Here is a 12,420-nt window from a genome sequence, read left to right on the forward strand (position 1 = left end):
GATAAAGGACTCGTAGAATAGTATAAATAGGCAGCCCCCGCCCCTCCCCGGGACCGAAATATTATGCCCGAAAGACGGTTGGACAAACCCTGCTCTTCTCAATATAAATACGCGGAGACGCCCCTTGATGAGGATGTGGGGGGGAGTGGGTGGTGTGGCATCACTCGGCGATGAGATGAGATGAGATGAGATGACAAACGTATGATTATGCTCGTGGGCGAAGCTTGTGTCAAGCCCGTGTGCCAAGTGCACAAAGGTTGCATTGTGAAACATGTTTTCCGTAGAAGGCAGCGAGCGGGAATAGTCGGGAGTTTGGGTGAAGAGTATATGCAGGTTTCAAGCCGTGCAACTTTGTGGTATTGGATTGCTTCTTGTACCGCATGTAACTCTCAAGTAACATCAATGTAACACTACCAGGTGCACCGCAGATCATATTCAAGACTGGTCTCGACTCGTCACAGAATCGCTAAAGCACCGGGGATATTGCTCAAAAGCTGGTTTCTATTCAGGGACCCTCGCCCACCTATTGGAACAAAAGGGTGGCCCCCGGACCAGAGCCACCTACTGGAACTCTACCGATCCAGCGTGTGGGCCAAAGGTCAACTACCTGCTAACCTTAGATGACTACCGAGGAAGACAGTTTTATTCTTTGTCTAAGCACATGCAGCCTCACCAACACCTCGCTCAACAACCGTGACTTCCATGCCATGCCAACCAATGCCAATCATTATTCGCTCCTGCCACGCGCACATACCCTTCCATTTTGTTTTGTTTCTGCGAACAGCCGCAATCATAGTCGGGGAAATAAAATAGAAAGTCGAGGGGAGAAGATTTTGTTCGTCCAGTCGGAACGCGTTAGGGGAATTTGTGATTATGAAGTCGTACAGGGGAAACCAGATTGCCAGAATATACAACGAAAAGAGGCCGAAAATGACATGCACCAAATTACATGATGATGGCGGGAACATCAACGTTGGTCTTGATGCTCTTGTGAGGCAGGACGCTGCCGCCGTTGACGTAGATCTCGTCGCCGATGGTGACGTCGTCGCCGAGAACTGTGACATTCTCCAGACGAGCCCACTTGCCGACGGTGCTGTTCCAGCCGACAATGGTGCTCTTGACCCAGGCATGGTCCTTGACCTTTGAGTTGGGCAGCAGCGTGCATCTCTGCAGACGAACGCCGTCGCCGATGATGCAGTTGGGACCGATGACCACGTTGGGGCCGATGCGGCAGTTCTTGCCAATCTTGGCACTGGGGTCGACCAGGACGTTGCCGCCGTAGACGAAGGGCTCCGAGTTGGAGGTCAGGAGCTTGGGGGACTTCTTGGCCAAGGAAGACAGGTACAAACAAGTGCCTGTGAGGTAGTCCTTGGGCTGGCCAACGTCCATCCAGAAGCCGTCTAGGTCGAAGGAGTGCAACAGGCCGTCCTTGACAACAGCGGGGAAGGTCTCTTGTTCGATCGACGTGGGTCGGTTCTTCTCGATACGGTTCAAGATGGAGGTGTTGAGGATGTAGAGGCCAGCGTTGATGCGGTTGCCAACAAACTCGACGGGCTTCTCGACGAAGCGGTCGATTCGCGAGGGGTGGTTAGGCTTGTGGACAATGACACCGTACTTGGAAGGCTCCTCAACCTTGGTGACGACAATGGTACCCTCGTCGCCGTGGGCCTTGTGGAAGTCGGCAAGGGCCTGGAAGGGGTACTCGCATGTGACATCGGCGTTGAGCACGAAGAAAGGGGAGTCATCCTTGGCGAGAATGTGCTCAGCAAGCTTGAGGGGGCCGGCAGTGCCCAGGGGCTCGCTCTCGACGGAGAAGACAATGTTGACGTTGTATTGCTGGGAGAACTGCAGAAAAGACCCAGACAATAAGCAAATGATCGGGAAAGTGAACCCAAGTTGGCAGATGATGCCAGATTTCCACTTACCTCCTTAAGACGGTTCTCCATGACCTCGGGCCGGTAGTTGACAGCGAGGACGATATCAGTGACGCCGACGGCAGCCAGAGCGGCAATCTGGTGCTCGATCATGGGCTTGTTGGCGAACTCGACAAGAGGCTTGGGGAGAGTGAGGGTCTGGCGGTTATCGCAGGTTAGCATACCAAAGTCACCGTTTTTGGCAGGCGCAAAGCAAACATACGAGAGGGCGAAGGCGAGTGCCAAAGCCACCGACGAGAATGAGGGCTGCTCAGAAGATCATGGTTAGCAACAGAGCTTCGTTCTCATGGTCGGTTCAGGAGGCGGGATGAGAGGCAGGATGTGAGGCTGGAATAGGGGAGCACTGCAAGGCGCAATGCAGCCAAACTTACCCTTCATCTTGGGAGTTGTGTAGAGCCTGTCTTTGTGCAGAAAATAACAACAGTTGGTTCAGCGAGTGTAAGAACAAGAAATGTAAACAGAAGTAGAAATATACGCAGTCAACGAAGTCTGCGCAGTGATGAACTTGGAAGGTTGTGATGGGAAGGAGAATCGCAAGTTGGTGAGCTGGTGTGTTGTTCTTTTTGGCGAATAGCAGCCAGCATCAATTCAATGTGATTAATTAATGAATGGGCTGCAATGCGGAGAAATAACTTCAAGGGGGTTATCTCAAACGGGTTTGGCGCAGGTCTCTTTCCGACTTCGCGTCAAGTGACTTTTTTTAATTTTTTAATTAGCTGGTTAGCAACCCGTAAGCTCAGAGCTCGAAGCAGCTATTAGCGGGACAGCTACACCAGGGCAGCCTTCTGACTGGACCTGCCAGGGGTCTGTCTACTACTACTGTAATCTTGCGACGAGAAAAATAAATAAATAAAAATGTATATTCTAGAGGCTTTTTTTTTTGTACTGATTTCATCCTCAATTAAAAGAAGCAACCAACAAGGGCAACTGCTCCTTATGTCGTGACTTTTTGTTTTATCTTCTTTTTAGTACTTGACATCTTACAATCGTTGATCAAAAGCCCCAGAGCCCCTCCCGAAAAAGACACCTATCTGTCTTTTCAATCACTTGACGACTTTCCAGGTTTCAAGTTTCGCAATCCCAGGAACCACTGAACACGAGATATCCATGGACAAGCAACAGTAACACAGGTTGAACAGGACACCTTGCTGTCGCTTGCCTCCGAGAAATTACCTTTGTCCATGGGCGAGTGCCCTATTAGGCCCCTCTAGACAACCCCACAGCCTGGGATGGCGTTCCCGTGTCCATGCGGCCCTGCTAGGGCCTTGCTAGGCCCAACGCCATCCGATCTGCAACGACCCCCGTAAATCATGGCTCGCAAGCTCGTTGGACAATTGCTGCCTCTCATTGGCGAATCGCCCTTCAGCTGGCCTTCGTGATCTCCAATTTCCTTCGTTTCCCCCCATACGAAATTAGTTGTAAAATGTCCACTAACAAACCTTGCCCCTTTTTCCTTTTCCATGTAGCAGGCCTTTTCTTCTTCTTTCCCTCCAACATGGAGCTACAACGATTTATTTGTCAACTCGAGTAGACAACATCATATCAGTGCCTCGAGGCACAGGGCACTGGTTGCCTGGGTTCAGTCAATTGACACAATTCAGTGTCGGAATAAAAGGAAGACGGTGACGCGAGGCTACACTTGCAACCCGTCAATTTACGTGTCACACGGTGGTCCTTTGATGTCTCGAACGTGGGGGCTTCATTTGACCTTCCGAAACACACCTTGGAATTCTGATGAGGCCTCAACATCCCGTCGCATCGCAAAGTTTGACATATATCCGCCAAAGTGTCTGTCACTCAAACCCCTTCGTATCATGCAATAATTTGACTTCGGTTTCATCCTGGTGGTTGCTGACCGGAACAAACTCAAAACATGAAGACGTTGCGCAACGAGTTGTCGGCGACGCGCAACAACACTGCCCGCCCCTCGGTTTTGTTTTATTTTATTTTATTTTATTTTATGGACGCCAGCATGAAATCGCCACTGCCCTCATCCAAGCGCCTGCCGTCTCCGCACATCATAGCCACTTGCCATTCGAAATCTTGCAAGACCTCCCATTTTTTTACTTTGCGAACGATGTTGAATGATCTGTTTTCCATGACTTGATCGTATCTCCAAAACGCTATATTTGATATGCCACTTTGTCCCTTGTGTCCGCACAATTGCGTCAAGGTTTTTTATTTTTATTTTATTTGGAGAAACCATGGAATACTGGGTGATCCCATCGGTGTATGGCTTACTATGAACCTTGAAAGTACAACCTCACGTGCCAAGCCCATCGGTTTTTTGAACGTTAAAAGGTCGTGCTTCAACCGTAAATCACGACCTGCTGACATGTACAACCATTGCCTGAGGCATTGCAAGCGAGCTTCTCAACGTTATCTCCCGGCACCAGAAGAAAGGACAGATGTGCTGTCTTATAGCCAGTCCTACTGACAGTTTTTTCACTTTGACTCAACACTGCATGGATAAACAATTGTGGAAAAAAGAATTTAAGAAATACATAAGAAATAAGACTAAAAATAAAGAAAAAGAACCGATCACCGAGGGCCTAAACATTGTATCCCATATGCTTGATCTCGGATGATCTACCAAAGATAACAAGTATCAGAGATTATCGTGCAGGTACCCGGCGAGCACTCCTACCCTATCGAGATTGGGGGGCCTCGGGCCATGGGTTCGCTCACCGACGACTGACAGGTGTTCACCGAGGGCGAAAAGCATGTAACACCCCGACGGCAAGGATCCGAATTACACATAGAGAGGGAGCGCGTGTGTGTGTGTGATATCCACGAAGGGAACTAAGCTAAAGCCACGGAGTAAAAGTAGAGTATAGTATACATTGGTGGGGGTGAGTTTTTGGGACAAGTCGATTTGAGAAGTGAAGGCACACTTCTTCCTTCTCCTTGCGCTCTCTTGGTCCTCGCTTACTAGTCACAGCCAGCGTGACGCCGTGACCGATGGCTGGTCCATGTTCCTCCTCGGCGCTTACACACCTGTGACGAGAGAGATTCGATCTGCACCGCCCCTCCCCAGGTGTAGGAATACATACATAGATGCAAGACAAAATCGCGGGGGGACAGGGAACGTAGCCCGCGGGGGACGAAGTATCATGCATCCGGGAACTACGTATTGCCCATCTCGTCCGTTTGATTGGACCACGACGATTCTCAACCCTTGCCTGGCGTGGCCAGAACATCACGGCGGGCGGTAGTGGGGTAATTTCGAGGCTGCTGCTCGCTTCATTGTTTACATACATACATGGATACATACTTATAGACTGTCTACATAGGTAATAATGTAATCTTTCCACTTTCGTAAGCGCGTCCTTGCACAGGGTACATATCATGCCTCACCGCTGGGCGCATAAACCTTGGGGGTTTTCAGTGGACGTCCGCAGGTCTTGTCTTTTTATCATATCCACGTCTCGTACCTAGCGGCGTTAAAGCGCTTGGGGAGTTTAAGTCGGGATATCTGTCCCGGCAGGATTGCATGCGACGATGGTCACGATAGTGACTAGCGAGTAGTCTTCTAGATGGGGGAGCGGTGCTGCGATGTTCGTTGTGATTTCGTGGAGTCACGATCACTTCGTTGGTCAAAGTGATGGAATGTAACCGGGCGATACTGACCAGTGCCGGGGGACGTTTGCCACGTCCCGCACAAATTACTGCAACCGCATCTTGAGGTTTTCAATTGCATAGTTGTGATTCAACCAGATATATTGGAGGTGGTGTCGGTAACTGGTCACATAATGCAGGGACGATCGGAGTCAGTGTGTATCGAGTACTGAGTTCCTAGACAATGGACGAAATCCGTCATAATCGTCATGTGATTCTTTCATTTGACTCGTGCGAGAGATGTAAAAGTATATAGGAAGTAGCATCTTTCGTGAGTTTCGTTCTTTGAGTTTCGTTATCATCCCGTTGTCCGCTTTTCCGAGAGCAGGCTGAAAGAAAGGAGATCCATAGTTCCAGAAAATTTCTCGTTCGCTCCTCCAAAAGATTTTATCAAGACTCCCAGAATGTGTGCTCTGACACGTAACAGAATAGAATGATGCCCGAAAGTATCCTAGCCCACAAGATAATCCACAGCAATGACCATCCTGCTATGCCATCGTATCTCGTCATCGTCGTCGTAAGAAAAGAATTGTTCCTTTGAACCAACGGTCTAGTAAAAGAGCTCCTTGAAAAGTTTCCCTCAGTGGGAGTGATTGGAAGAGCTCATTCCAATCATTTAAAAAAGAATTGGCATGAAGAAGGATTCTCATATGGAATCCCCTCGTGGTCCCCCGTGGCTTACCATGCAAATGCCGAATGATGGTTCCGTCTAGCTTCCGAGGCGAAAGATACCAAAAACACCCTGCTCATCGTCATGGGGAACGCCGCCCTCCTAATGAGCCGCCAGGTATGTGCCATTTCGTGTTGTACCGATTGGTGAGCAACACGTGCCCAACGTCCATGTGCATGTTTGGAGAAATCAAATAGAGTCCGACCCTGACAGAGTTGCCCCCGTTGAAGTCCGTGTGGAATAGGAAGAAAAGCATCCGACCTGGTTCTGTGATCCCATTTGGCCAGGGAGGAAAAAGAAAATATGGAGGTTTGAAGTCTTTTGTTAGGAGAATGGATAAAGGAGCTTGCACCAAAAGTCAGAATGATGTGAGACCAGCCAATGTCGTATCGTTAGAAATTGTTTCGTATCGTTTCATTCGTCAATTGTTCGTTAAAAGGTCGTTCATAAAGTCGTCGATTTATGCAAATTTTGTGTTCTCTTCTTCCACTTTTTAGTAAAGCAAAGAATGCTCGCTCTCAAGAGGAACCGGGGGGTATTCCGCGGAGTAAAAATGCCAATTGGAGGTGGGGGATCAGCTGTGAAGCTTTCGTCACTTTTATATCGTTTCAAAGATCTGCGCCTTCTTGTGTTATCCATCGTGTTTATCCATTGGTTGAAGCAGTCCAGGATACGGATGCCGCCGCCTTGCACTTAGAAGCCCTTCCCATTGGAGAGGCTCCTCACTCGAAGGAAGCCGTCGAGCTGCTGCTCGAGTGGTGTCCGCTCCGCCCATGGCTTCCGTGGCTCCTGTGACCGGACGAGCTGTGGGAGCTGTGGCGAGACTTCTTGGAGTGAGAGTGCTTGCCAGTGTCGCTGGCCGGGAGACCCTGCACAATTCCATTCCGGGCGAGCATTCCACCATTGACGGAGAAGTTCCTGCACACCATGAAGGCCCTCATGGCTGCATTCTCCTGAGCTAGGCCATCCGATTCGTATGCAAGATCTGTCTGGTATTCGCGTCCGTTGACGAGAACCAGGCACGTGTACCCATTGGAATCACGGAAGCACTCGTACGTAGGGTCGCACCACCCTCTTCGTCTGCAGAGACCTATGAAAGTTTTCCGTTAGCAGCTGATCTAGGCAAAAACCTGTACCTGAACCAATTTCCAGGGCTGCATCCCCCAGCGGTGCAAGCTCGATGACGTGAAAGCAGATCCACGGACATATGCATTAGAGCCCAACCACAAAGATCCCCGATCTAGCGATCTAGGAAAAAGAAGGCAATACGCCAGGAACGTGGGGCTCCCAAAAAATAAATAAAGGCCATGGCATCTCCATCAGCCGCAGGAACGCAATGGTAGTCTGCACGTCTAATTCACGATGCAGGGATTGACACATGTCAGACGAACTGCTGTCGTTGTGGGGCCCCACATTATCATATCACCAGATTTTTTTTTCCAAAGGGCAATTCAAAAGTATAGAATCCTTGCTAAGGGTAGACAAGCTGACTTACTCTCCAAGTATTGCATGTAGAAACCGGCCATAATGTCGGCTATACCCAATGGCTATCCAATGGCTTGGAATGCGGTCAATTGGTAAGAAGATCCAAGGAAGGGCAATCCCCCGGGACGTTGACAAGGGCAATAAACAGTCCAGCCAGCAACGGGTAGAAATCCGGAGGCGCCTTGGAAGTATGCAATGAAGCCCAACCGTGGGGAAAGGTGAAAGAAAGCAAGCAGTGAGATTCAATATCGGTCAGGCAGCGCTGAGACGGTGAATATGCCCTGTACTACAACACACGAAGGTGTGATGATGTGTTTGACGAAGAAGGAGGTCCGGCTACGTATTCAAGGTTGTGGTGCGGGAAGTCTGGTCCATCGACGGCGAGACATGTGTGCTTTATTGCAGAAAAATGTGTTATTCGTGCGGGGCAGGGATATCTAAAGACGGAAACAAAGAAGAGAAGACCGAAATGACAACGGGAAAGGGTACCAACGAGTTCGCCAGACGCACGTTGAGATGCGGCTCTCTCAGAGTGCGACCCCATCTTGATGTGTTGGCAAGTCTCGCTGCCAGTTGATAGAAACCATAGGGGACTAGGCAACTCCACCGAAACACATGGGGTATGCAACTCTCAGAGACGATCATCTTTCGATAAAAAGCTCGAAATATGCTTTTGGCAGAATGCGGTACTGCGTCTCCGTTTCTGTGTTTACCTTCCCCTGTCCGACCGGAGACAACGGGGCCCTGCTTGGGCAAGAGAGGGAAAAAGCTGCAGTACGTACAAAAAGAAGCATAGTCAAGTGGCGAACTATGGGACACTGGGGAACCAGTTCTGCGGCCAATCTGCACTATCAATGGGACCGATGACGATTTGGAGAAAAGGAAGGGCAAAACGCGAGGAGAAAGACGCTCCCTGAGGTGTTCAATCGACCGGGCCACCAGTCATGTCGCCAGCTTCAACCTTCTCTAGAAGGGCCGGGAAGGATGTGCCTGGTTCCATGGCTAGGGTCCCAGAGACGAGAGAAAGCGAATCGTCCGCAAGAGATGCCTTCGCCAGCCGCTAATGCACTAGCAATTAAAAACCGAAGGGGTAGACATTCTTGTACTGGAAACGTTGAATTCGGACGGCGAGAATAGGGAAGAGACCAGAAGAAGAAAAGACTATACTTCCCCACGTACATGCATCACCCACCTGTCACTACTACCAGCATGCCTGTCTGGTAGACGCACGGTGCTGTATGTACGTCGTACTTGGTATGTATCAACCCATGTTACCTTGGCAAATCCCAGGACTGTGACTGGGGACAGCATTGAAGAGGCAGAGAATTAGATGGCTGGTGCAGAAGGGTGCCTGTCGGCGTCACGATGGAGATTGGTCTTGATGTCGAGCTCCGGACCTCAGCGAATATGCTGACGAGCAAATATTACTGGACAAGAGACGAAGAATTCCCGTAGTGGGCCGAGATTGACGAGCGATTCGATTCGCACAACGGCCGAAAATAGCAGCCTGGGAGACTGAGAGACTGGGAGGAGCGGAGCCACTGGACAAATCAAATTGAGGCCGGCCGATGACGGTCGACTACAAATCGGCTAAGGCATGGAATTGGAGTACATGGTAGAGGGGAAATAGATAATTAAAGACGGCGCTTGCAAAAAGACGGCCATATTGAATTTTTTATTTTTCTTACTGGATGAATGGATACCAACGGCAAAAGTCCCAGTCACTGGCTTAGAGCCGGGACGATGCACGAAGTGCGGTGAACAAGAATGAGATGCATGAACACTGACTGGCCTTCCTTGGCGACCCGATCCCTAGTCGACCTCATTCTAGGTCTTTAGGTCTTTTAGGTCTACCAGGGACCCTGCAAGGGCGGGCAGCAGCCATTCAGAGCCTAGAGCTGTACGGCCGCTCTGAATGGAGGAGATCTGGCAAGGCAACTAGGCGAAGACAAACCAGACGCTTAACACCTCATGCAATGATGAGTTGGCATTGCCGCTTGATATTAAATCGAGACTGGCTGCTATGGTCCTGACTCTGTCAGAAGAGTATTAGGTACGAGTCAAACACGACCACAATCCACCTGACAGCTAGTACTAGTACCACAGATAGCGCGACATCAATAAGAAACAATAATAACAATAATAATACACGCTCAGTTTTGCATATGGGAAGTTCAGAATTGTTGACGACTGATATAGCATGCATTTGCTCGATGGAAGGACGAGCGGTCGTGATGCCAGTTACACTTACCTTACAGGAGGAGTGCGGAGGAGTAGCTGGGTACTTGGTCGTGATTGAGGTGGCGCAAGGGCGGCGATTACAGATCCGAGAGAGAGCAACTGATCGCCTAACCTAGCACGGCAGATGAATACCGGCTTGATTGATAGCACGTCAGTCGTGATATGAGTACTGTATTTGCAAACAGAACCCCGAAGCGGAAGTATTCGAGGCTGATCGCGTCGACGACGCCTACGACTAATACAGCGGACTTGTGGTTAAGAACGGCCGAAATAGAATTATTCTGGAATTGTCTAACGCGCGCTAGGGGGATCAGACGTTTTGCAGTTCGCGACACAGAAGTGTCCGTTGCAAACGGATTGGAGAGAACATCGCCCCTCCCCCTAGTGAAAGAAATGACTCTAGCTAATGTATGCCATAAAAGGCTTCTGAGTGGTGCTTTAGTAGATTAGAAGATGTGAAGCAGTAGGTCGACATAAGCTTAGATTGACCAATCCCGAGCTTCAATGGCTCTGTCATTGTCCAACGATATCCCTGATATATACCGAGATTGAAACATGAGATGGATCGACCTTTATTAGTCCCGTACAAATCGCGACCTTATTAGTCCCGTACAGTTCGTCGGGAAACCTTCTTCGCCCCAGGAAACTTCTCAGCCGGATCTGACGGGAGGGATGATCAAGCCCTCTCGTGGAGGACGGCATTGGCTGATGAGCGCTAGTTTGCTGCTGATGATGAGATATGCAGCAGAAATCGCCCCCACAAGGAGCAACGATGCGATGTCGTGCATTATGAACATCTAGCAGGCTCCGCGCACAACACACATACCACGTTGACGGCATCTCAGCGCAACAACGGCGTACCAAGTAAAAGCCGTATGAGCGGCCTGTCACGTTTCCAGCGATTCTGTGAGTTGATGTCACTCGGTCCAGTCGAAACCAATCGAGTCTATTGGAATTGACTTTACCTTACCCCGCCCCCTCCTTTATCGAAGTCCCATGCTGATGGTGATTATTAGCTGGCGACCTCATCCAGGGATCAGCTATCGAGTGGTAGGAGACCGACAATCGAGCTAGTTCTTGTTAAGCTCTAGGGGCAGCGATGCCAAGTCGGACATTCTTATTGTTTGTCAACAGCAGCTACTGCTGCGTTCATCTCAAAGAGACTATCATCTTGTCCACAGCATCAGCAGGATCCCACAGCACTGCATCTTGGCAAGCAGATGCGATTTGAACAGATGATGTTATGTCGCCGTGTTTACATCAGATCCGCTGAACCTGTCACCAGCGTCTCAAGGCTACAGTAGAGGAAGCTGATGATCCTCCCAAGAGAACGGACTGCCACGTCAAGAGATTTGGCCCCAGCATGATCCGGGAGGGGGGATTTGTGGGGACAATCATGAAAGTATGCATATGGTCCACCTTTGTCAAGCAGAAAGTTGAGATTGTCTGTGTAAAGTACATAATATGTACGTTCTGCAGTAAGAACTCTCATGAGGATGAATTGGAACGGTTGTCATATATCAACTCGGCAAGGTTGCATAGGGGTTGCCGAACTACCAGAGAGGGATTCGGTTTAGATTGCTCGCCGCATGTCTTAGATCTGAGGCTGTTTCTTTCCCCCAAGACATTAGAGGTAGCATTGCCACCAGGGATCTTGGCTGGCAGTTTCTGACAGAGCTTCTGGGAGAATACCCTTTGAGCTGTAGTGAGCAACGTCACCTGGGGATTCGAGTTTGCTGCAGAAAGTTTGGATTGAAGGTGTCACAGACCTGCCGCATGCGGTGGAGGTGGGCAGATTGGCGAATGCATGGAATCCCCGTGAGTCTGGGTTCAGTGTTCCACTGCAATCGGGCGAACTGCTTGAGCCAGCCTGCTTTCTATCTTCTGTAGGACTGCATGGCTTGCAATGTCTCAGTCATAACTCTTTGTGCGCATGATGCTGTAGTAGACTTCCAAAGAGGTTAGCTATGAGTAACCGTCTCTCCGTTTACTGGGATCCATCCGACCTATTGTTGGCCCGGCTCCACGATGCGTTGTCTAATGTGCAACTGGGTCCGCCAGGACCCTGATGTATTGAAAATGCCACATGCAGCTGAGTTTCGGCATGCCCATCTTGGAGGGGGAGCCGGGCCTTCCCGTCTTCGTACCAATCCTAGGGGCTATGCATATTGGTATTTGAATGACGGACCGGCAGTGACAAGATAGGGGTACCATGAAGATCACCAGCACTCATCACTCTTAATCAAAAGTTTATCCAGCAATGCATGTTTACATTTCATAAATGCGCTCTGCGAAAAAAGTGAAACGTCAGGGAACAGGTTGTTATGGTTCAAGTTGTAGGCATTGTCGCCCGTGGTCTGGGGCCACCTCTCCTAATGTGCCATGATTGTTGACTGGACAATGTGCTCGCAAAGCAGGCCACCGGTCTAAAGCTAGAAATTGATCCGCGCATAGTCCGGCGATGAAGCAGTT

At 49.8% G+C, this 12,420-nt stretch overlaps 3 protein-coding genes across 3 annotated transcripts; 1 reads left to right on the plus strand and 2 right to left on the minus strand.

The window, feature by feature from the left end:
* Positions 1–481: 481 nt before the first annotated feature.
* Positions 482–2,513, minus strand: BKA67DRAFT_579652 (mannose-1-phosphate guanyltransferase). Its single transcript, XM_046103781.1, has 4 exons — positions 2,306–2,513; positions 2,137–2,180; positions 1,926–2,072; positions 482–1,845 (listed from the first exon to the last, which is right to left on the minus strand). The coding sequence occupies exons 1-4, from the start codon at positions 2,310–2,312 to the stop codon at positions 946–948; spliced, it is 1,098 nt and encodes a 365-aa protein (XP_045954654.1). The 5' UTR covers positions 2,313–2,513; the 3' UTR covers positions 482–945.
* A 4,418-nt stretch (positions 2,514–6,931) lies between these two features.
* On the minus strand, positions 6,932–8,001 carry BKA67DRAFT_407884 (uncharacterized protein). Its single transcript, XM_046096729.1, has 2 exons — positions 7,718–8,001; positions 6,932–7,312 (listed from the first exon to the last, which is right to left on the minus strand). The coding sequence occupies exons 1-2, from the start codon at positions 7,746–7,748 to the stop codon at positions 6,945–6,947; spliced, it is 399 nt and encodes a 132-aa protein (XP_045954655.1). The 5' UTR covers positions 7,749–8,001; the 3' UTR covers positions 6,932–6,944.
* A 1,379-nt stretch (positions 8,002–9,380) lies between these two features.
* BKA67DRAFT_579658 (uncharacterized protein) lies at positions 9,381–10,131 on the plus strand. Its single transcript, XM_046103782.1, has one exon. The coding sequence runs from the start codon at positions 9,873–9,875 to the stop codon at positions 10,062–10,064; it is 192 nt and encodes a 63-aa protein (XP_045954656.1). The 5' UTR covers positions 9,381–9,872; the 3' UTR covers positions 10,065–10,131.
* Positions 10,132–12,420: the final 2,289 nt, after the last annotated feature.

This window comes from Truncatella angustata (assembly GCF_020726525.1).
Source record: "Truncatella angustata strain MPI-SDFR-AT-0073 chromosome Unknown BKA67scaffold_8, whole genome shotgun sequence".
Lineage (NCBI taxonomy): Eukaryota > Fungi > Ascomycota > Sordariomycetes > Amphisphaeriales > Sporocadaceae > Truncatella > Truncatella angustata.

What these genes read in the sequence shown, in the direction of transcription:
- BKA67DRAFT_407884 (XM_046096729.1), bottom strand. Translation starts at nt 7,748, where the DNA reads ATGGCCGGTTTCTACATGCAATACTTGGAGA. An exon ending in CTACATGCAATACTTGGAGA is followed by an intron (nt 7,313 to 7,717) that starts GTAAGTCAGCTT and finishes AAACTTTCATAG; the next exon opens with GTCTCTGCAGACGAAGAGGG.
- BKA67DRAFT_579652 (XM_046103781.1), bottom strand. An exon ending in GCACTCGCCTTCGCCCTCTC is followed by an intron (nt 2,073 to 2,136) that starts GTATGTTTGCTT and finishes GATAACCGCCAG; the next exon opens with ACCCTCACTCTCCCCAAGCC. An exon ending in TGGAGAACCGTCTTAAGGAG is followed by an intron (nt 1,846 to 1,925) that starts GTAAGTGGAAAT and finishes TCTTTTCTGCAG; the next exon opens with TTCTCCCAGCAATACAACGT.
- BKA67DRAFT_579658 (XM_046103782.1), top strand. Translation starts at nt 9,873, where the DNA reads ATGGGAAGTTCAGAATTGTTGACGACTGATATAGCATGCATTTGCTCG.